General features: G+C 42.3%; 1 protein-coding gene across 3 annotated transcripts in view; it reads right to left on the bottom strand.

Annotated features, from left to right (window-relative positions):
* The window catches only part of FBXL7 (F-box and leucine rich repeat protein 7), a 302902-nt gene extending 289346 nt beyond the window's left edge, over positions 1-13556 (bottom strand). For 2 of the 3 annotated variants that reach the window (XM_067569867.1, XM_067569858.1), the window contains exon 1: positions 12966-13556. In XM_067569867.1, coding sequence (XP_067425968.1) covers positions 12966-13002 — 37 coding nt within the window. In that variant the 5' untranslated portion in view covers positions 13003-13556. Of the gene's footprint in view, positions 1-12109; positions 12249-12965 lie in introns of those variants that run through there. The other variant, XR_010924156.1, reaches the window with a different exon arrangement.
* Between the last annotated feature and the right edge of the window lie 11170 nt (positions 13557-24726).

Below are 24726 nucleotides of genomic sequence, written 5' to 3' on the forward strand. Positions count from 1 at the left end.
ACTACTCCATGCTTTGTCATAGGATACCTAACTCTTCACCTGCTGTTTTAACAGATGGTTTTACACTGTGGTGTGGCAGTACTTTGCTATCTTTCACTCCAAATTCTCATTCTGTATCACTGCTTTCAGGACAGGTGTTGGGGGGGGAGGGGGGGTAATTAATCCCTTGCAAAGCATGCTGACTTTCTCCATGAAGAGATGAGAACTTGCATTTTTTTCTAGTTAATCATTACTGTGATGTTCTGTCCATGTTTCCAGCTTCTCTACCCCCTTTACATTAGTTCTAAACATCAGTGAGGATAGAGCTCATCCTTATGTAGCATTACCAGCTAATGTCATTAACGTACTGTTTAATTCCTCTTCCAGATCATTGGAAGAGATTTAAAAATGGGACCTAACATGGATGCCTTAAGCCTTTGGCAGTTCATTACAAAACATTCACTCCAGCTTGATACGTTGATGCTGCCTCTTGATTATGGTCCTTCTCTAGTTTGCAAGTCAAGCACTACACTAGCTACATGTAGATAGAACAAAGTGTAACAATATCATGATTACCTGGGTATCTACACCCCAGTCCAGAATAGCTTGAAGGCAAAACACTCTAGCCACTCTTCCTCTGGCACAACCTCATGCAGGGAGGCTATGTGGGGGAGGGTTGCAAACTTAGTCCTATACTGCCCAGGTTCTGAGAGTATTCAGAGGAACTTGCACAGGCTCTTGGGGGCACCAGAGCACTGTGATGGGGGACATAGCAAGGGCCAAAATTTGACCCATGAAATTTATTATGGGGATTATGCTGAACTGTAAACAGCTAAATGCAAGCTCCAATTTGCAGTGCAAACTTATTTCTGCTGCATCAAAGGAGTACATTTATGGAGCAAAGCAGTATAGCATTGTCTCCTTCTGACTAAATAAACCCATTTGGGTTTTTTAGCTACTTGGCTGTGGCCTAATAAACCTGAAACTTCAAAGTCCCAGATGTGCTCATAAATATATAATTCTGGGGGGAAAAATGAAAATAAATAAATTCCCAGTATGAATCACTTGTCCATAAACCCCCTAGTGAGAGAGAGACATCACATGATTTAAGACATTAATATGACAAATTTATGTAGCTGTAGACAGGAATTTCCTGTTTCAAACACAAGCACAAGAGAGAACTTCCTGTTTCTCTCTTTCTTTCTTCCAAGAAACATTTTTAGGAGGATTTACTAGTACTCCAAGCCATTAATTCCCTGGAATATATAGCTCAGGTTAGGTATAGGATTACCATTTACTGTACTGCGGCAAGCTTGTAATATCTATGTTAATCTAAACACAACTCTACTCTTCAATTCAAAAGTGCCACTGTACTATATGTCTCTGCTTGCTACACCAACAAAGCACATCCAGACCCTGATCCACAAGATACATGTACTAGGACAACCTGAGACCACACTGAAACCTACGGAAATCAATGCAATTTGTAAATTAATGGACCTCTGTGCACCTATCTGTCAGATCAGACCCTAAGACTCCATTTTTAGCAAAGGACTTTGTTGATCATATAGCATCAAAGGAAAACGTTTAAATACATATTCCCAATTATGCATCCTAAATATATAGTGTACATTGATATAATCCATAGGGGAAGTTTACTAAAAGAAAACATATGTTCTAGAATAGGGTTCTCAGCCTCCTATGGTTGAGTTTCAAAGGGGATTTGAGCAGATTATCGAGGAAATGCTGAAAGGAAACCTCAAGGCTTTCACATGCATGGTGACCAGAGAACTGTGAGGGTAGACTGCTGGATGAAGAAGGCGGCCAGTGGAAGCATGTGACTATGAGAGCACAGCAGAAGAAAAGACTGGCTAGTGAAGGAGAAATACAGCTGAGGAACACGTTCACTGAGTTCGAAAATGTAGGGGTGTGGCAGGCAATAACAGGAAGTGGGAGGGCAAGGAAGAAGAGAAGAACAGCCATTCCTACAAGAAGAGGGGGAGAGACAATGGAGATAGCCAGAGTTGGGAGGCCCAGGAGAAGAGAGGCTGACTTACAGAAGAAAGACGATTTGCAGCCAGAAAGAACAGAAAAGTAAGGCTGGAGAATCACACTAACACCAGGAAGAGGCAGGTCTACGTGACTGAAGGCTCCCTACTAAGAAGAACAGACATGCCTGTCATCAGAGCTGACCCAGAGAACTGAAGGGTGTACTGTCTGCCAGGAGCTAAGATACAGGATGTGGATCTCAGGCTGAAGAAGTTCCTAATGGGAGCAGAAAACACACCAACTGTCCTTGATGTGAGAATAAATGATATAGCTAGATTCTTGCTTGGACACATCAAGGAAAACTATGCCAGGCTGGGGGAGATACTTAAAGAAATAGAATCTCAGGTGATCTTCAGTGGGATTCTACCTGTCCCTATTAGAGGAGAGTGAAGGGGAGTCAAGACTATGATGATCAACAAATAGCTCAGGCAGTGGTACTATGAGGAGGGCTTTGGAATGTTTGACCACTGGGAGGCATTCATGGAGAGTGTACTGTTCTCCTCCTGAGTAGAGAGGGAAATAGACCTTTTGGGATTAAAAGAGCTTTAAACTAAGAATATAGTGGGTCCATTGGGAGATGTTCTGTAATCTCCATGCCTGATTCGGATATTGATAGAGAAAAAAAAAAAAAAAATCAAGTACAATAGGATACAGCAATGAAAAAAAAAAAAAAAAACCCACCCTAAGAGTAGGAGAATGCACAAGAGGAAAGATAATGCCAGTATCACTGACGGTAACAGTCAGGCAGGCGATACTGGCAGTAAAGTGGCTGAGGAACCTGGTTGAAACCAAGCAAAAACAACTAAGATGCTTGTACACCAATGCAAGCAGCATGGACCATAAAGAAATTAGAAGTGATGGAATGGATCCAATTTGAATATGGTTAGAGACCTCTAATATTTTTAATGAAATAAACACTCCTAGGAATTGTGTGATCATGGGAGACTAATTTCCCAAAACACAGATTGGAGGACAAGTGCTACTAATAATGCTAGGGCCCTGCAATCCATTCTTCTCCTGAAGGAGGATCTTCACAAGTCAGCCTAATCCAGAGTGGAATCAGGCATCTAGATCAGTTTTGCTGGGTGATAACAGTTCGGTTGGTTAACTTTAAGGTCATTTCTAAAAAATTAATACACTATCCACTGGACCTCATGCTTAAAGCCACCTGTGTGCATACAGCCGTCCTGTATTAGTGTGTGCTCCTATGATGCAGCCAGCTAACTGGACCAGTTATTCTAAAACTGGACAGTTAGCACTGGCCAGGAATTTTCCATTCAAATATTTTATTTCCAGTTTCCATAAAAATCATTTTTTCCCAGTTTGTTTTGCTGAAAGTTTTCAATTCTCTGTTGGGAAGACAGACAAAATGTTTTGATTAGGGTCAAGTGTATTAATTGATATGGAATAAGTGGGCCAAATGTATAAACATAACCCAGTCACTGTCCAACATATGGAATCAAGGTCTGGGTTTTGGTACAGAGAGATCTGAGCCTGCTTAGTACTACAGCAAACATACCTTTAAGCATCCTTTTAACCTTTTATTAAAGATTCAGAAAAGGAAAAACAGTTAAAGCATTTGAAATGTGAAGTATTTAATAAGGTTTTCATTTTAGCAACATCTCTTGCTCCCTTTTCCCTTTAGATGGACAGTTTTTAGAAGGAAAGACTCCCTTGTTTGACTGTCCCTTAGACGGTATTAAAGATGGTAATAACTATCCATTTGGAGATGAGATAATTGAGATGAGCTGGAGCTGTTGGTGTTTCTGTTGTTAGAGTCCCCATTTCATCCCATGTGGTGTTTGAGATACAGCAGGAGCCATCAGAAGTAGCAATGTCATCTGGATCCCTCTCTGGCCCAGCCTGATCAAGATATCTCTCAGGATCAGGATGAAGGCGGCTTTGGGTCTCCGAAGTGGGTGGAGGCAGCCATGATGGTGAAGTATGCACCAGTAACCAATTTTTCCCTCCCAAAGTCTCCTTCTAAAAGGGAGTGATGGGCAGACTAATCCATCTTCTCATTTTGTCCACCAGTTAGGCCTGGTTTTCAGCACACCAGTTCTGGTTCACTGATTTCTGGTCCCACTATATTCTTGATTACTGGGCATAATCATAAGAGTCCTGGAGTAATATCAGTAGGCCTTTTTGTTTGGACTATTTCACTCTGGCTCCCTTTCATATCTTTACCCCATCAACATTTGTTGTTATGGTTATTGTGACATCTTAGGAACTTTCACATACTTTTCCACATTTGAGCTCACAGCTAGGGTAAATGTGAAGGCCCAGTTATCACAACAAGTCAACCCAAACAAACATTTAAATTTGGGAATCCAAATAACATCCCTTTCAAATCAGTTGGACATTAGTCTGTTTGCCTGAAGTGCCTCATGGCCCCATTTCTCCTCTGAACCAGGCTTCCTGGTCATACGACACCTCCTATAGCACACCATAGCAGCTCAGAGGGGAGAGCTTGTTGGGTCATTTGAGACCCAGTCTAGCCAGGGAGCCCAACCCATAGACATACAAGGGGCTATGAAGCTACAAACTCCATGAGGCACAGCAGAATTTCAGTGTCAAAATGAAATATTTTGATCCCATAATGTCTAAACATTTTTTTTTAAAACAAAAAAAGGAATTTTGATTTGTCCCAATTCAGAATGAAAACAATTGTTGAAATATCAGCATTTCCTGCAGGAATTAAGTTTCAGTTTTCAACCAGATGTGATGGCAGTATCCCTGAGGCACTCATTTACATGTAAATGCCCAGAATGCTCTTCTAACTCAGTCATTTCATAGCAGAGGAACAATCAGTTTCATTTCAGAACAAAGTTTAGTTCTTGTTCGATTTCCACATACCCCTGCATGTAGTAAGACATGACTTCTTAAGAGGACCCTAACTCTGAGAATGAGGACAGATTTCAAATGCTCTTTACTAACAAGCTCCATGCATATGGAATGGGTTTCAAAGCCAAGCCCAGGTCTCAATCAAGAAAAGCCACCAAACAGACTATCCCTGTCCAGATAAGTTCATAACAGCAAACCTGTATGATGAGAGCTGCAGAGAAATTGTCTGTATTATACGTAACTCTTGCCTGAGCTATCCGGCCTTTACCAGCCCAATTAAATTCAGACTCGATTTTTTTAATTAATAATGTTCTGTGAATTATTTGTTGAGCTGACACTTCCCATTAATACAAGTCATTTTTCTTTTTGCTCCAGAGGCAAAGGGAAAAATGTATTTTTAACAAAATGTTACCAAAAAAGCTTAACTTTACAGTTGTTATGATGGAGTGAACAATCTAGGTTATTCAAAAAGCAGAAAAAAAGCCAGACAAAGGCATTTCCCTACTCGGCTCTCCTCCTTGATGCTGGGTCTTCGGCAGATAGGTGAAAGGCCTCCTTAGTGGTGAAGGAACTGGAAGTGAATGACAACATTAAAAATACTCCTGTTTAATTTATTTAAATTAATGTCTATACATTTGATTAATCAATCAAAGGATATCTATTGACTTCAAAAGGGCTATTCATGCAAGTATGACTGTAGGAACAAACTCTTAAGGACTAAGTTTTAATAATGCCTTCTGTAATTCAGAGTCTAGAGTGTGTTGGAGTAAGCCTTAAGTCTAAATTGAAGTTATTACTGTGATAGATATGGCAATTTCCTGCAATACCCTTGAAAAACCTTACTGTGTTAAGTATATGAATTTGTGGGCTAGGATTGTATGAAACCTCTCTGTGGGAGATGTGACCAACATAATATTTAGGAGTTCAAAAGACTATTGAAAGTGTGCCAGACAAGTATGTCTTTTTGGGCCAATCAGTGCTAAGTGGATTTCCTGGGGAATCCCTAGAGAGAAGTTAATGCAAGGTACCCAACTCCAGTTATGCACAAAAAAAACCCCAAAGAAACAAAAGACCCAAAACAGAATTTTGAAGTTATGCCCTGAGGAGAGGGTCTTTATCTGCTTACTACCTGATCCTGGCCTTCAGTCACAAAGGCCTGAACTGTATAAAAGACAGCTGCTTTGCCCAGCCTTTGTTCCGGTTCTGGATCTAAGACAGATGAACTTCTAACCATTGGGGGAAGCAGGGGAGAATCTATTTGTGGGGTTTGAAGGATTGATACCTACAAGAGCATGAAGTTGGAGCCAGGGGGTGATTTCTGGTGAGCTTTTTAGCACATGTGTAGGTTTTTAATATTCTCTGTAATGCTTTTACCTTAAGAATAAATGTGCTTGCTTAGAAAGAGCTGTGGGGTAACTCAAGTGTGGGCAATATAATGGTCATAGTCCTCAGAGAAAACAAAAAACACAGGTGCTGGCTTAACTAGACACTCTGGCTTGATAGGGACACTAGTGTAACAGTGGGAGCTGCGCAGTCTTAATATCCCCAGTGAGGAAGGAGAGAGGTGGTGTCTGCCCAAGAGAGGTGATGATTAGGAGCCAGAAACCTTTAAATGGGTGTCCTCTTCATGATCTCTTGTGGAAATAGAGGTGTAGTTATTCTGAAACTATGACAAATGACTAAATGTTTTCCAGAGATCAATATGCTCCTGCAAATTCTTTGCCTCAAGGGAACATTTAAAAAAAAAAAAAAAAAAAAAAAAATAGTTCTCTCCCCACCCAAGTTGTTCTGGTACAAAAACCATAGATGTTCATTGGCTTTGCTCCAGAAATCAATAATATTTTAAAATTAGGAAATTTCTATTTCTAGACTTCATGATATTTGAGGCAGTTTGCATATATGGAAAAGAGCATTTTAAATACTTACCTAATACAAGTAATATATCCCCTCCCAACCATTAGCTAAGCTACTCACTTGATCAAAAAGAGATAAGGCAGGTGAGGTTATAACTTCTGTTGATGACAGACAAGCTTTCAAGCTTATATAGAGTAAGCTTGTCTCTCTCACAAACAGAGGTTGGTCCAATAAAAGATCTCACCCACCTTGTCTCTCTAATACCTGGGACCAAAATGGCTACAAGAACAGTGCATACAATCACTTGATTATGGAAGTTTGGCAAATTAGAAGAAACTGGCATTTGATTAGGCATTAAAGTCATTTGCTGTATTAAAATTTTGTACATACTCCCTAAAAATAGTCTATTGCCGCTATTGCCCACACTCAGGGAAATGCAAGATGAATACAAGTAGCCATATGATAAGTCCAATTGGACTTTGGACTGTTTAATAACTTTTTTTAAGAAGTAGGTGAATCCTGCAGAAAATAATTGTATAAGAATTTGAAGATTTAAATGAGAACACTTAAGCTGTGTTCACAAGTTTGCTTGCCATGAAGATGTGTGATCAACTTTATTTTCATGAATGCTCATGAAGCACAAATTTTAAACTTTTACACCAAAATAGTAGCAGAAATGTAATTTGCTTCCTGAAAAGATGAGCCATGTCTCACAAGTTACCCGCATTCAGATCCTGAAAACACTTTTTAGGCTCAACTGTAAGCATGCAAGCAGACCCACTGAATTCAGCATGGCTACTTATATCCTTCAAACATGAACATTAGTAATATTTAAATATCTGAGCCTCACTTAGGGAACACAAAATACCCTGTGATTTATGACAAGTCACACCCAAACAGCTCAAATTTGGGATTTAAAATTTACAAATAGCAAGGCACAGGTAAGATGTTTGTGAAGAGCTTCATGAGATCGTGAATACTGAACACATTTGAGAAGAGTCACAAACAAAGATTCCATCTATCTTAAAGTGTCCATTGGAGGTAAACACAGTCTCACAAGAAGGAGATGTCTATGCCCTAGACCCACTCCTATCCACCTCAGTTCCTTCTAACTGCAGAGTCCTGATGTTAGAGAAGATTCCACAGCAGGGGGAAGGTTGGTAGGTAGTGTGAATGCAGAGGCAATTCTTGAACAACAGTTATTGTTAAGTAACTTTAAGTGTCTGTGTACCCTCACTTGAGAGAGATTAACAAGCAGTGCTCCACCAGGATGACTGGACAAGGAGTTGAGCTGAATATGGGCTGTCTGGTAGCTCTCTGAAACTGACCACTGGAGTGCAAGTACTCCTTTGCAAATTTGTATTGAGGGAATCAAGGCATTATATGCTGGTCTTGGAGATTGGCCACTGAGGTCATGTACTTGCTAAACACAGTCCTGACTGCTTGCTTCTGTTCCTCAAGCAAGGAGACCAGGCTGGAGTTCATGACATCCCACAGGGCATAATTAAGTGGGACATGGCATGACAGTTAGCTACTCAAAGTCCTTGTGAGATGGATGAGTAAAGCATCCTGCCAAAAGCATCCAGCTTATGTCCTCATGTCAGAAGGGCCAACAAGTATCTCACTGCACCCCTTACTCTCCTTTTGGGCTGTCCATTTCACATATGGAGCTTGTCAGATGGAGGTGTGCTGAAAACAGGTGTCCTTCAGCTAGTATAGGATATATATCTTACCACTCCTGGTTTCAGGAAAGGGATGAGAATGGAGAGGGAGACAGACAACCTTGGCTAGCTTGAGGGGTCAGAGCTGAGGGGTAAGACCAGTTTCTGCAGGGTATGCATTTTATTAAGTTCAACAGAGGTCTCTGCTGCCATGATTTCAGTTTGCAAAGGCAAATATGCTCCATTTCTCCCCAATAGATCCTGAAACAGTCCATGTTAGTCATGAAGGGAAACAAAGCACCAATCTGATCCCCTGCTAAGGTGCCATCTTATGTTCCTCCAAAAGGGATTTTTAGGATTCCTCTGAATGAGTCTCATCCCATTTCTCAGATATGAGCAGATTCTTCCACTGATCTTAAGGGTCTGGCTAAGGCTGGTATTGTTGGAAAGGAGGGTTGCCTTGGTACTGGGTGAGGAGGTATCTGCAACAGAATCAGAGTCAGTGCCAAGATCAATGAGGAGTTCATCTCACAGCCTCCAACAGGGGTTTCATGGAGTCCTGTGCGTAGTGCTACTTCAGAAGCTTGAGAGGGCCCTGCATGATATCCTTCCATGATATCCAGATCTGAAAGGTGGTCAGGGTCTTGAGGTCAAGCTGGGCAACCCTCCAGCTTCATCTAAGGGTTCGAAGGCAGTTCCAGATTGAGACTCGGGAAGTCAGTACAAGCACAGAATCAAGTAGAGTAAAAGCATGCACTGGGGTGGCTAGTAGCCTCATTTGTTCCCCTCCACATGCACACGGAGAAAATGAAGGCATTACTGAGATCTTAAATAGTGAGGAGCCCAAGTCAGCACAGAGATGTCTCTCTCTGGAAAGGGTGTGGAAGAGAGGCAACAGTGGTGCCATTGGAGAGTACCCGAGGCCCTCATTGACCTAGGAGTATTAAGAAACAGAGATGGTGCTTCCACTTTCCTTTTGCTTAGATCCCTCCTGTGATGACACATTTCCCTTTTCCTTTATTCTATCTGTTACCTGTGTGGATTTGTCAGAACTCAGACAGAGGCATTAGCCCCAGAAAATAGAGCCTGAATGGGTGCCATTAGGTCAAATGAGGAGTAGACAGAGCTGGGTGCTTCTGTGTTGTTAAGACTACTGAGGGCTGAATAGGCAGTGCCAGTTTAGTCTTTGGTGCTGCTTTTGATATAACCAGCACTAGTGGCAGAAGGTAAGGGAATCTCTTTCAGCATAAATCCAAGGAAATCCCAGTCTGGGGTCCATGAGAGAAAGTGGACCTGAGACTGGAAAAGAAAAAATGTCTTAGATCCCATGACAAAGAACCTCAGAATTCAGGCTGATTTAAGTACACTCAATGAGTATATCAGAGTATCAGGCTGCATGCATTGAAGAGATGGATGAGCTTGGAGCCTCAAATGTCTCTCCATCTAGTGCAGGGAATGAAGTTGTGCTTGATAATCCAAGTATGCAGTTTGCCACATCTCCTGCCAAAATAGAAGGCACTAGATGTGGGCATCAGTGTCCAGTATGATCTGGTAAAGGGTGGTGCATCACTTGAGGCTCTTAAGGAACTTTGGGGCTTGGCAAGATCCCAGGAAGGGGCCAAAGGCTCCAGAGACAAAGGCGGACCATGTACGATAAGCTACCCAATACTACTCTACACAAATTACCTATAAGAAAAAAATACAATAAGGAAAGATCTAGCCTGAGGACATGAGGCACAAAGGAAATGAGGTGTCTGGGAAGGGTGCACTCCATTACATAGAACAGAACAATGTCACCCTCATGTGAGATCTCTCCAGCATCCTCCCCCCTTCCATTATGGATATCTGCACCAACCCAAAAACCATTAGTCATGAAATCCCTGGACCCTATCTGATCATCATGATTCAGGGTCCCCTGTTTACCAAGGATAACATTGCACTTCATGAATTGCAATTAGGGCCCTAAGAATTTGAGAGAAGATCGAGGGATGGAAACGATATTTACCCTCAACAGAGCATCTCTTCACAACCCAAGTTTTAGCTGACAAATTTGAACTAAAGCACTAGCCCATTCCAATTTTGGATCCAATGTGGAGTGGTGAGTTTAGATCCAGGGATTAGAATGGTAATTCCTCCCTCACAAAACTCAGAGGTGCAGATTCCAGGTCACATACATGGTCCATTCCTAGAGTAAGTTCTGATGGTAAAAAGCGATATAAAGACCCATAGACAGAGTAAATCAAATCTCTGGCTAGTAAAATTTCTGACTTCATAAACTCTTTGGAAGAGGGAGCTCATTTGGCAGTAAATGAAAGGAATTTCAGTATCTGTATAAAAAAAATGGTGTTTTTCCTTTCTGTCACTATCTGCATGCATATTTTGGATGTGAGAGAGGTGTATTCTTTGGCACTTGCCTACTTGAGTTTCAAAGAATGTAACAGATCATAGGACTATTTAAAACAGAGCCAGTGATCTTATCTTATGCTGTTCTGGGTACCGTGAGCTTAAATTACACAGAAGATCATTAGAAGTTTAAGAATAAAAATAGAGTGTCTTTTTTGTAGGGCAGAAAGAACTACAGCAAACTTTCAAAGCTTCCTATTGGTTCCCTTTCACCAACACACCTTTTCAGCAGTCTCCTACAATAGCTACAATTCAGACCAAATTCACCACTGGTGCAAATCCATTGAAACCAATAGGTTTCTATAAGGATGAAATAGATCCTGGGTATCTAAAACCAAAAGCTGTAAAATTTCACTGAAGTGAAATTGCAGAGGTAGCATTTATGGATAACAGCTGGAGAACATTAACTCTGTCTCTTTCTCTTTCTCCCTGGGGTTGAAAAATTTTGCTGTTCAGACAGGAAGCAGTCATATACCACACTACATAATACAAGAATTCTGGGATATAAGAACAAGTTGCAAAGCATTAGAAAGAATGCACTGGGGGAGGGGTTGATGAGGAACGTATCACAGCAGAATAATTCTGACTGCCTCATATTTTAAGCCTCACTGATGTAGTTTACATAGAACAGAAATTGGTCCAATGCCTGAACATTAAAACTGGAAAGGATTTAGCAACTTAAAATGTTCAAGTTACTCTCCATTATTTATTTATTCTCTTTGCTCATTTGGGGCCTGATCCAGGGAAGTGCTAAGTGCTCTTAACTCCCATTAAGGTCAATGGGCATTAAGATGCTCAGCACCTACCTGAAGGTGCTCACAGCAAGCACATTGGTAAAAACTAGGACTGTGATTGTGTAAACAAAGTAATAGTAATTGGAAAGGCTAACCAAATACTAGGATTAACCAGGTGTTTGATGTCACTCAGCAGCAGGAAGACAGAATGACCCCTGGAATAAGTTCTTGACATGACTGAAAATACAGACTCTGTTGGTGGTTACAGGCAAATATAGCAATAAAGGGAGCATGAGTTACATCAACAAGAGCCATGTTAAGGAACAAGCACACCCAATTGCTTCAGGTATCCATGTGTATATGCTTCATCAGCTACCAGCAACTCAGACCCTACCTTGCCTCTGCCTGTGTAGAAAATGCTGTTATTTTAAAATGCCATCTTCTAAAATAGCAGGATGTGTCAGAGTTGGCACCACTAGAACAGGCTTTTTCACGACAATTTATTCAGTTAACTTGCTGCAGTTTTGCTCACTCTTTAAAGGGGGGAGCCAATTACTTTCACTATGCCCCCCCCCCCAAACGGCACTTTTCATCTGTTACCCTCTCTTGCCGCTTCTTTCAGAAGCTTTCCCTTTGCCAAAAGTCTTGGAAACATAAATGTTCCCTGCCATTCACTATGATGACGTGAAGATCAGACTGGTCCTCATTCCTCAACCTGCACAGCCTGCCGAGAGAACAGAGGCGTAGACGGGGAGCTGTCAGGGACAGAGCCGGGTGAGTTGACAACACCAGGAAAACTTTGCTTGAGACCCGAGTCAAACTAGCTGTGTAACAGCAGCTCAGCGCTGCAGAGCCAGCCAGGTGGGAAAGGGTTACTTGCGGCATGGAAAGCGCAGGCAGGCAGCACTCTCCCTGCCATACCACAGAGCGATGGGAGCGATGTAAGGCACCAGCTTCGCGGAGTGACCCATTGTTATCGTGGGCATAAAACGCAGCTGATGCTGAAGACGCAGAGGGGGTCTGAGCCTTTCCGATTGTGCGTTTAGCGCTCCTCTAAGGCTGCGTTCACACCCAGGCATAGGACCCGTTTGTTCAAAGGGCCCCGAGGTTGCCTCTGCCACCCATATGGTGGCCAGAAAGCACCGACCTCCCCGCCCGCCTGAGCTGCGGGCAAGGAGGTGCCCGAATAAAAGAAGCTTCAAAAGTTGGGCTACGTAGGGAAGCGAGCCCAACCCACCCTGAAACCGGCCACCCTCCTCCGCCACTTCCCCCGCTGCCGGCCACTCAGAAGGGCCCTTCCTCCACTCCCGGGGAGGACACGCGCGCACCCAGAGCGGGCGGAGCGCACGTCCCTGCCCGCCCCAGGCCCGGGAGGGGCGCGGTGTCCCAGCCAGCCCCGCCCAGGGGGCGCAGAGCGAGCCAAGCGCGGCTCCCCACTCACCCTCACTGCCGTACTGTTTGCCATTGTTCGCTCCCATCCTGCCGGCTTCATGCTCTCCGCCCGCGGCTGCCGGCACGCACCATGGCTCCCCAGCGACGGGAAGGAGGCAACTGGGGCGGGACGGCGGGGTCCAGTCCCGAGGTTCAGCTTTTACACGTCCCGGCACTCGGGTCCTTCAGACACAGCCAGCTCTGCCCGGCCACCCAAAAATAGGGGGAGGGGAAGGCAAGCCCCCCCCCCCAGGACCCCCCGCCGCGGGCAGCGAGGCTAGGCAGCAGCTCCAGTTATAATCCACACACGGGTCGGGTCGGGGCGGCGGGAGGCAGCTCAGCGGCAGGGCAATGAATGATCCCCGGGCGCAGCCTCCCCCTCCGCCCGCAGGCAGCTCGCCGGGGAGGCGCTGCCGGGAGAGCGCCGCAGCCACTTGTTGCTCCCCGCGCGGGGACAGGACGGGACGGGACAGGCGCGCGCTGCCCTGCGCCGCAGACTTTTTGTTACCGCCCAGGCGCCTCCTCCCCGCGGGCCGGTCGCTCCTTGAGCCGAGAGGGCTGGGAAGGGGAGGGGCCCAGCTGTGGGGGTGGGGGGCTACAGCAGCAGCAGCCTTTTAAAGATACAGCGCACGCTCCCCGCACGCCCCAGCTGAAGGTTTACGGGGACTTACAGAGGCTCCTTTGAAAGCCCTTTGTAAGGGTCCTCCCTCTTGCGAGGCAGGGGCTTGCTGGGTGTGTCAAGAAGACGGAGCTCTTAGGAAATCCCATTGACCCCCTGGCGGATTCCTCTGGGGGAATCAGTTGCCTCTTCCCCACTTAGCTGTTCCCCGCCCCGTGTTTCCCCCCCACACACACACACATTTTGCACTGTAATTGGAGACAGGCTGATGAGCTGTGAGCTTTTCACAAATTAGGCCTGAATCAGTGTTGCCAACTCTCCTGATTCTGTCATGAATCTAATGATAATTATGACCCTTAACATTTTGTCACAGTTATTTTCAGTAAAAGTCACTGAGGGGTTGTGGGTAATAAACAAAAACTGACAGAAGCCCCTCACCAGTCTGTAATTTTTACTAAAAATAATGGGGAGGGGGAGATACTGACAGAGACAACTGAAGCCTGAGAAGGGGGGATGAGTCCGAGCCCTGCTGTGGGGGGGGGTCCAGCACCCACAGCCATAGTGGCTGAGAGTTCCCGGTGTCCCCGCAGCACCTTGGTGCTGCCCGGCTCCTGCCGGCTGACAGCTCCAGACCCGCTGCCTCAGGGATAAAGTGGAAAATGTCAAGGAGGCCTCTGAAAGTCACAGAATCTGTCATTTCTGTGACATAATCTTACCCTTAATAATTATTGTTTTCCTTAAAGCCCCAGCTCCTGGAGTCAAGTGGATATGTGATGATTTCAGCCTTCATTTTCTTAAAGAAAAAGTAAGTTGCTAGCCCTTCTGACTGTGGAGAAAGCTTCAAAATGTGACCCCACTCCACCCTAACTGCTCAAAAAGCAGAAGGCAAATAAAAAGAACACCAAATCTATTATTTTTACATAATCTCATTATTTTCAAACCAATCTCATGATGTTTGGTGAGCCTGACTCAAGATTTTTGAACATTTGGGGTTGGTAATACTGGCAATCCTGTCTCATATCAGTACTACGAGTTTCACTGAGACAGGCATTGAAGCTCTGGCTATAGCTCAGGTGTCACTGAGGTTCACAGTGCTTATTTTGTTTTCCTCGTGCCAGGTGACGGTGCTGTTGGTTAAATGACCATTCTTCAAAATTGAAGTCACAGAAAAGTTTACTGATATTAAAGACATACATCATATATTATTTCAAGCTTCTTTGTCCACTGGGATTGTATCCCTCATTTAGGGTTTTTGTGATACCTTTTTGGAAAGGTCACAAATTTGCCATGGCACATTAGAGGTATACACTCATAACACGTGTAGAAACTCAATCCTCTCTGAATCTAGGGAAATATTTGAAAAATTGACAGTTTTTGTGAACAGTTCTATAGCACAACAGTTTGCAAAGCAGAGTCCACAAGTAGATCCACTAAGCTATTTGCAGTGTATACCAACTCTGATCCTATAAACAATGCAACTGGTGCCCCTTCTGGCCCAAGTAGTCAGTTAGTAGCAGAGAGGGTTGAGGTGAGGAGAAAATGAAGATTCAAGTCCAATATATCTTTATCAATAAACAGGATTGCAACAACAAATGTACAGAGACCTGTTTACCTGAACACAATAAGAACAAGCAGCAGGGGGCAGTCCTCACAATTCCAAGCTTGTGATTTCAGCCAGCACACTGCCCAAAAAGAGGCTTTTTTGGTTTACTTTCAGGGCCATGCTACCAGTGCTTCTCTGGTTTTCTGGTTGCTTCCTCTGTGCTTTCAATTTGCTTGCTTCTCTGACACACAAACTCATAGATGCAATCTAATGAATGCAATAGTCTGTGTTTGCTATCAGTTTTCTAGGGAAACCACCTTTTATTCTCTCCAAGTTAGGTCTTTTTTCAGGCCTTCCATGTGTCCAGTGCTTTGGGCAGTAGTTGCTATTGCTTCATCTGTCTTATTCCATAAAGGAGCTTCATTGCTTCGCTCCCTCTCCCCCCTTACTCAGAATAAAGGGCAGTTAGCATGCCCATCAGCTTCACTGAAGTCTGTTATTGCCCACAGATTAGAGACACTTGCTGGCAGCTACCAACACCCTCCAGCATAACATTACATATTCTTATGTGCTGGTTGACAAAAAGCTCCATGTAGTATCCACATTGTGGAAGCACCAGGCACAACTCCATATTTAAGATTGTGTTGAGTTAAGAAATTCTGCTGTAAATACTATCTGTTAGGTATAGAAAAAGGCATTACCCTTCCAAGAACTACAACACTTACTTTTTAAGTAATAGTTGTAACTACAAGTTACTGGGAATAAACTGGTTCCAGAAAATTCAATCTTGGTCTAAAGTAATATCTGTTCTTAATTTATGTCCTTAAGCAGTTCTAGTGCCATGTGAATTGCAGAGATAGAAATGTCTACACTACTAGCTCTGGAAAAAGGTTCAGATTTGAAAAACTCCCCCCAAGCAATTTTTTTAAGAAAAAAAGATAGATAGCCAGTTAGTGTGTTCACATATATAGGGGCATTTAGTGGACATAGCTGATACTGTAATGGGAACCAATGGCACTGGTGACTGACAGACTGTCTGAGGTGGAATTAATTAAGCTGTAATCCCATTGAACCAGGTCATTAAGGCTTTTTTTTCCCTGAATGCTTTTGTAAATGCTTGGGCCTGATCCCAGATGGTGCTGAATGCCCTCAGGTCCCCCAGGAATCAGTAGAATTGCAGGCACACAGTACCTCACAGTATCAGTCTCATGTTAAGTTAGTAGGCCAGCTTTTTAGAAGCACTGTAGACAAAATATGAATTAGTAACAAAAGCCTGGTTTGCAATAATTTAGAGCTAGATTCCTAATAATTGATATCAAACAAAATGTGCTCTGTAATTAGCCAATCTGGTAGTCTGAAACAGACTTCTGCTTTTAATTTGTTCCATTTTCTTTTTGATCTTTCTCCCCGCCTCTGACCTCAATAAAAGCAAATGAACCGCCTTCCAAAGGTGGCAGGAAGATGCTGTGACATAAGATTAGCACTTGTTTTGCATATAAGCCTGCAATAGACAATCACAAATTAAGCGATGTGTGTCCAATGAAAAGGAAAGTTCAAATATTTTGATTCTGACTAGATATGTACATATATAAGCGGGTTTAAAAATCCACTCAGGGACAGGCTGGAAATTTGTGAGGGGAACAAGATGGAGAAGGCACTAAGCTATGAATTTCTACAGAACACAAATTAAGGTTCTAGACAGTACAGTTGTTACAACAGCTTGGTTGTGATGAGAGTGCCATCCTGTGTATTGACTACAGACTCAATATGCAAAGACTTAAGCACATAGCTTTACTCTGATATTCCCATTGAACTCACAGGCATTGTTGGCATGAGTAAATTGCTCCGGTGCTTAAGTTTTTGCAGGGTCAGGCCATAAGGGTGCACGTACTTCTGGATTCTAGGCTCAGAATATGAGGCTCTGACATCCAGATGAACTCCCTTTCACAAACAATGTTTTTAATATAGTATAAACACCATGAAAAGAAATAAACATGCTTCGTTCGAGTACCAGGAAAGACAATAATATCTTTCTAATCCAGAGAGGTAGCCACCGTTTGCCTCCCTTGCAAGAATGGAAGAGGAGGAGCTGTCACCAATTCAAGACAGATGATCCTTCCCATTTACCATTCTTTCTCCACCTTCAGAGGGAGACCGTGCAAGTTTCATAGACTTCCATCACATCCTGAGGAGGGAGCCCTGCCCTTCAGAACACTAGTGCCACCTCAAGTAGCAGAGGGGGAAGACGGACCTAACAATGTGTCATGAAGCAAGTTAAGTCATCAATTTAACCATTTTTAACCGGGCTGGTCAAAAAATTAATGAAAAGTGCTCTTTCAGCCAACATATTTTTTTACTTGGAAATGCACCTGCAGTGCCTCATTGAAGTTGTAGTTCAGGTGCTTCATGACCCATTTTCCTCTATGGGCCTGGCTCCCTAACTTGGATTACATCTTCCATGATGCACCAGGGTCTCCCCCCTTCAAGAGGATGCTCATTAACTCTCCAAGAGGGGGAGACTCTGTTGTATCATGGGAAATGTAGTCCAGCTGTGGAGCCAGGCCCATAGAGGAGAAGGGGATCATGAAGCACCTGAATTACAACTTCAATGAGGCACTGCAGCTGCATTTCAAGTACAATTATTTTTGTTTGAGAATTTTTGCCATTGTTTTTCCAATGTAGACAAAAAGTTTTCCAAGTATGAGGTTTTCCCTGGGGAAGAGGAAGTTTTCCAGCTCACTCTAGATTTAACTTCAGTTTGAAAGTCATTCAACTCCCTTCCATTCCAATGTTCAGCTACACATTATGTCCTAACTTACACCAACCTGTCAGGATTACAGCTTTCTATTTGTCAGGCATTTTTGTTTTTTCACATTTAAGGAAAAAAACTTACAACTCACTCTTTGTAATTAAATAGTGATTAGAAACTTCTATTACTGTATTTTTTCCTTTAACATTGTACAAGCCAAGTAATAGTTTTCTAATTACTTCTATTTTTAGATTCCAATCAGGATGTTATAAACTTTCAAAAGGCTGCACATATTTCATAATCAGACACTATGATCATCATCATGTTGATTGCTATTGGACATACTAAACTGGAAAAGAATCCAGAAGAGAGTCTGACTAATAAATTACTGTTAACTTAAATAAAGCAATAATCAAAAACGTATTTTTCAACTACAGAATGACTCAAATTCAGAGATGACCTTGAGAAGTTAAGTAATAAACTCTTTTGATTTAGCAAGTTACAGAATCACTGTGGCATTATGACAAAAGTTATGGCCCCCAGTTCTGCAAAGATTTAGTGTCAATTGAGCCATGTGAGTAGCCCCATTGAAATCAACATGACTGCTCACATGAGTCAATTCATAGACATGCCTAAATCTCTTCAAGATCTCGGCCTAGATCAGTTCATATTATAACTCTATGTTTTGGGTGGAACCTGTCATGGAATGTAGCACTCCACGGTGTGCACCCGTGTCAGGCTTTGTGTCTGGTTTAGAAGTTCCTGTGCAAAGTCTATGTGCTCCCCTGTTTTAGTTGTCACAAGGTCCCTGATAGACTAAAAAGTAAACCAAAGTACCCACAAGGGTGGAGCTCTGGGGAAGGTATGCTTAAGTTATTGTGGAAACATGAGCAGAGGGGGAGCAGTACTGGTCTTGGAGCCTAGGGTAGCTGGACCCACATACCAAGAAAGGAGTAGTAGATGGGGAGGCCAGACTAAGAGAGTGTCTTGACACCATTCACTCCCAATATGTTCAAGAGCATGTGAGAGCCAAAGTTTGGGTCCAATAAAGCAGCCTGGTATTAGATCAGAAGAGGAAGCTGTACAGGTCCATATAGCACAGCTCCCTTTGACCATCTGTGAATAGTTTGATTTAAGTAACTTGCCCATCATCACACAGGAATTCTGTGGCAGAGACAGGGATAGAATCCAATTCTCCAGGCCAACATTCAACTGCCTTAACCTTGAAACCATCCTCTCTCTATGCAATCCCCTGCCTCGTTCACTACACACCTTCCAACTTCTGCAAAACATAAGGCAGGGGTCACACAGGCAACAGCCTCCTTCACTACACAACCCTGATTCATCCCCAGAGTAAGTCCAGCCTGTAAACTGAATGAGACAAGAGTCCCACGGAAACAGTAGTATGTGGATGCTGATGTAGTATTATGCATAACTATTACACCCTCCTTCTTTCTGTACCTCAGCTTAACTGTTTGCAGAAGCACAGGCCAGAGTTTGGTCTTTTAAGTACTTTTAGGAAAGCATTCCACAGAGTTAAACTTCAGGATTATTGTATGTAAAACCCTGAATGTAGTTGTTTATAACAATTCTCAGACAGCTTCAGAGAGATATTACCATACAGTTTCATAGTAAACATTTACTACAAATAAAATCATTGTAAATAATATTTGGAATATCGAAGCACTGTTAAACCAAACACAATGCAATAGTAAATCTACTGGTCTTTATACAAACTTCCCCCCTTTATTGCTTACATACATTTAAATACAATGTTTTACCATAACATTTACACTTCTATACTTTAATACACACAAACATTCCCCTCTGATCATTTTTCAAGATGCTTTCGCAGCCTCTGTAGTGTAGCCATAATATATAGTGTGTGACACCTGGGTTCTTTAGAGCTTGAGAAGAATAGCAGCATCTCAGTTCTTTTCTAACCCTTCAGAGGCCTTTAGGTAAACGAACGTCTGGGAATCATTCCAGCTAGCAGCATTCCAGCATGTGGGTTAATAGCTGGGGACCCCTTCCCCAATAGCGTTGAGTTTAAAGACCCAGCTCCCTCATTAAAAGTCCTGTCCTTATGTTTAATAATCACATTAGATTCATTTTCTCTGTTTTGAAGAGGGCTTCTATCCATTTTCCAACCTAAACCAAGTCAATCCAAAACTCCTAAATTAGCATTTAAGCCAATAATGCAAGGGGTTGCTCCTTCTCTCTATAGAAAGAGCATGGAAAGAGAAAAAGAACATTGTGATATACATGTGGTTCACAAATTCAGTAGCAATGACACACAGGACAGGAGAACACTACATTTAAATTCTTCTTCAGGTGTCTCGCCCTGCAACCCTTACAATTGGGCTATCTAGCATGAGACACAAATTGCCCAGCCTTCTTTTGCCAGGATCATTTTGTAGGAATAAAATTGTAGATTAATTCATAGCTTTGTTCATTCATACCCTTATTTGTGTCATTGTTTCTCCAGAATGTATAATCACCATCTCACAATTTTGTCTATAACATTTGAACTTCTCTCAGTCATACTCCATATTGTAAATGTAAAACCCCATTTTGACCCTATGTACTCCATTTTGTATCAAACCCTTTCTAAACCTTTAGATGAATAAGATAGTTATCTGAACAAGGTGTGAATGGAGGGTCTATGTATGTGTGAGTCAGACCCAAACTGCCAGTTTGTCCTGATGAAGTGTGGAGTCCACCCTAATGGCTGAAAAGTGTGAACACATCCCTAAAAAGCAAAAGAAGAATCCACCTCAGAAAACAAAAGAACAAACTTAATCAAAGACATCAAAGAACAAGCTGAAAGTCACGTCTGCTATTGTGCCAGCAATCAACGGTCACATAGAAGTGACGTGACACAGACAAACTCAAAAACTATAAAAGACTGGGTGAGACTGCAAGGCTTTGGGGGGGGGAAGAATAACGTTCTGCACACCATCAAAGAAGAGCGTCGGTGCGCACCCGACAAAGACCCCGCTATCCTCGTGCCCAGCTTCCCTGGCCAGGTAGCTGCCACAAGTCACGAACTCCAGCAACGGACCCAAGCTACAACCGCAAGCCACGATCAGGACTGGTAGCTATATATAACTATAGAACGTTTTCTGGTGTGTTTGGGCACATGTATGTGGGTGTGGCTGTGTGTGCATAGGCTTAAGCTAGTTACTAATTTAGTTTCTGTTAATAAATGTGGCATACTGCCTTTTCCCCTTGAAACAGTCCTGAGTGCTTCATTTTGCACAATAATTTCCAACACACCCAGCCTGGGCCTCCTTTCGGGCCCTTTCATCGATATTCTCACTCTTTAGTTAAGCATCTACTACCAAGTGAGCTCTCCCTAAAATCTCACAAACCACTGAACTCAGGGTGCCATTGTATCTTCCAGCAGGCCTGGTTCTGAATCACATGCTCCCTCATCACAGGGTGCTCCTGGTCACAGGAGAAGCTGAGCCCAGACTCTCTTAGAGAGTCATCTTACACCCTGTGACAGGAAATGATGAACATTCTCCAACAGACAAAACAAGTACAATTTACATTTCTTTGTAATTAACTTTCCAGTGAAACTAACATCATTTCTATCCCAGTCCTTTTAAATAAAAACCAACCTTAGGAAATGAGGAGGAAGACATGGTACTAGATAATGGAATAAAGAGTCAGGAATAAACACATTGTTCATAGTAAAGTATAACTGAAGTACAATGCCCTCATCTTCACCAAAAGGTCAATAGTTAACTAAATTCAAAACATCTGACTTTAATCCATCACAAGCTAAGATGCAAATGTCACAAACCCAACAGAAGGCATTGCTGGTAGCTGTCCTCATGGAAAGAGGGATCATCCTCCTCCTTTGTAAGTGGGCATTTGCAGATGTACATATTCAGAAATATCCACAAAATGCACTTCTCCTTCTTTGTCTGCATATGATGTCATTCCCATTTGCTTTGTACACTTTATCCTGCAGGGCCAGATCCTCAAAAGTATTTAGGCACTTGATTTCAATGGCAGTTAGGTGCTTAAGTACCTTTGAGGATCTGGGCCCAGGTCCTTTAGGTAATATGTCAGCATCATTACCTCTAGCTTAGGAGCTTGTATAAGCTGTGGCAAGAATTCCAACAGAGTGGATGCAGTACATAGGGTCACCTTAGGAACTAGGGTCAACAGACAGCTCCCCTTCTCTGGATTTCGTCTCCCACTAGTAGCCTGATTCGTCTCATGTGTCCATGACTCATCCTGAAATGTTCCAAAAGGGCACTGTCCACATGGGGAATTACGTAAATCTAACACATTACTATGCTCTTGAATATTTCCAGAATCATGCATGACCCATCCTATAACAGACTAACTTCTGGCTTAATTAAAATCAGTCACTTGCTTCTGGAAAACAAAGCAGCATTGCTTCATTTCTAACATTTGTACATATTATTCTTATTTTTTCCCTGTACATATTAAATCACTTCCACGTGTCCTCCATATTTAACAGTTCTAACATAGGACCTTTATTGTCACTTTAAATTATCTGGAAGTTTAGATAAATACAACATTTGTAATTTTATTTGTTTGGGGCTGGCTGAGAGAGAGAGGCTGGAATTTATGTTGGAAAATGAGGGAAAAGCAGCACAGGATGAGGAATGAGCAATTTTTATTATAAATTTTTTTCTTTCAGTCTTCTTCCCTGTCTGTAAAGTGCAATCTCTTGATAGAATGCATTTATGTAATTTTAAATGAAGGTAATAATATAGTTTAAACAACAGGATTCTAACAGTTTTTTGCTGGAAAACACAGTTTAACAACACATGGTTTGGAATTAAAGAAAACTGATTTTGAAATAGAAAACAAGCCTAACATGATGTGTTTACAAGGAACATGGTTGGTGAAAAACTTATGTTTCGACTTCCAGGATATGATGTTCTTAGACATGACAGAGAAATAACAAGAGGAGATGGGTTCTGTATATTTATAAAGGAAGGTCTCATTTACGTCAAAACAAAACTACAGAACTTAAGTTTTGAGTACCAGACTGTTGAGATTGCTATGTGGAATAATAACACCTTTATACAAATCTATGTCTACAACTAGGCAATCTAGAATTGGTAGAGTTAGTTAAGGGTGTCAAAGGCCCAGGTAAAGATAAGCACTTACTGGAAGTGAGTTTACGGGTTTTTTTGAAAGTATATAATAGTTTATGGGGGAAAGGAATACTACTGGCAGAATGGAAGCAAACAATGATTTTATCGATAAGAAAACCTGGCAAATTACGCACAAGACTGATACATATAGACCTATTGCCCTCACACTGTGTATGGGCAAAATTATGGAAAGAATGATAAATGAAAGAGATTGTCACATTCTGGGGTGAAATCCAGACCAAAGAGTGGTTGTGTCACCACCTGCCTCACAAACTTGGTTTGCTGTTGTAGCTCCCAAATTGGGCTGCTCACAAACAGCTTTCTGGCATACAGGTCACACTCTGAATATCTGTGGATAGCTACAGCCTTAGTCCAGCAACTCTGACCCAGCAGCCGATCAGTAATACACCAGGCTTTCACCAGCCTTGGTTACTGATTGTAGGGTAATCCCAACCCACTCCCAGTCCCAAATTTTCCCCAGAACACTTCCTGCACAGTTCAGATATTAAGATTTGTTGCCTCTATAAAAAGTCACTATTCAACAGTTTGCTACTGTAACTGGAGTTACCAAACAGTTCAGTTTAAACACAGGACTGGATTGGTTTAGATTAAAAATAAAACAAGTTTATTAACAAAAGAAGATAGGATTTTAAATGAATTTGAGTATAAGAGATTAGGTTAGAAATGGTTACAAGCACATAAAAGTGAAAACACACATCTACAAGTCTAAAATTTAACCTAGCAAGTTCAGGTTCAAGGCTTTGTTTAAGATGGCCTTTCTCACCCACAATCTCAACAAGATGGTGATTGACCCTTTCCTTGGTCAGGATCTCTCCCAGAGGCCCAAAGGTGCTGGTGCCTTTGTCTAATGTGAAGGAGAGAGAGCTTGAGTCCAGTAACCCTTTGAAGTGGATTCTTCTGAAGATTATCCTTCAAAGCAAAGTGTATTCAAGCAGTAAAGGAGATGACATGGAGTCTGCTGGTGAAGGAGGCTCCATGCTTTTTCTTCCCCACCTGTGTTTTTTGAAATGCAAATTTGCTCTGTCTCTTGCCATCTCTTCCCCCACCCTCCTCACTGTTTAAAGGAACCTGTTTACTACTTTATGTAAATCCAGGTTAACAAACATTCTTTTGATTAGGATAGACCTGTTTAACAACTTTTACTAGGCAGGGCTGTGTAGTTCTGAATATATGCTAATAACATACAGAGGAAATTCATATCTTTACATATAATGTTGTTACATAAATTTCACCATGATATGATTGACCAGTGAATTATTAGTTTTCAAATGATACCTCACAAGGCATATTGCATACAAAGATGATTACCATAGGGTGTAGGGTCTGAATACTGGGGTGCTTTCAGCAACAGAGATCAGTAGCATACTTTGAAAAAACTGAAACCATACAAAGTGGTTTCAGGAAGCGAAAATGCAGAATTGATAATATTGTAAGATTAGAAATGGAAATCATAGAAACATAGAATATTAGAGTTGGAAGGGACCTCAGGAGATCATCTAGTCCAACCCCATAAAAGCATGAGGAACAGAGTCTATGATAGTGTCTTTTTGGACATTGAAAAAGCATATGACATCTTATGGAGGAAAGGCTTGTTGTATAAACTGGCCACAACTGGAATAAGAGAAAGAATGTGCTGGCAGATAAGAGACTTCTTAAGTGATAGACCCATGCAAGTCAGAGTGGGCTTTGTAG

The sequence above is a fragment of the Emydura macquarii genome, unplaced genomic scaffold, assembly GCF_026122565.2.
Source record: "Emydura macquarii macquarii isolate MOO-44397 ecotype Brisbane River unplaced genomic scaffold, CSIRO-AGI_Emac_v2 contig_320, whole genome shotgun sequence".
NCBI lineage: Eukaryota > Metazoa > Chordata > Testudines > Chelidae > Emydura > Emydura macquarii.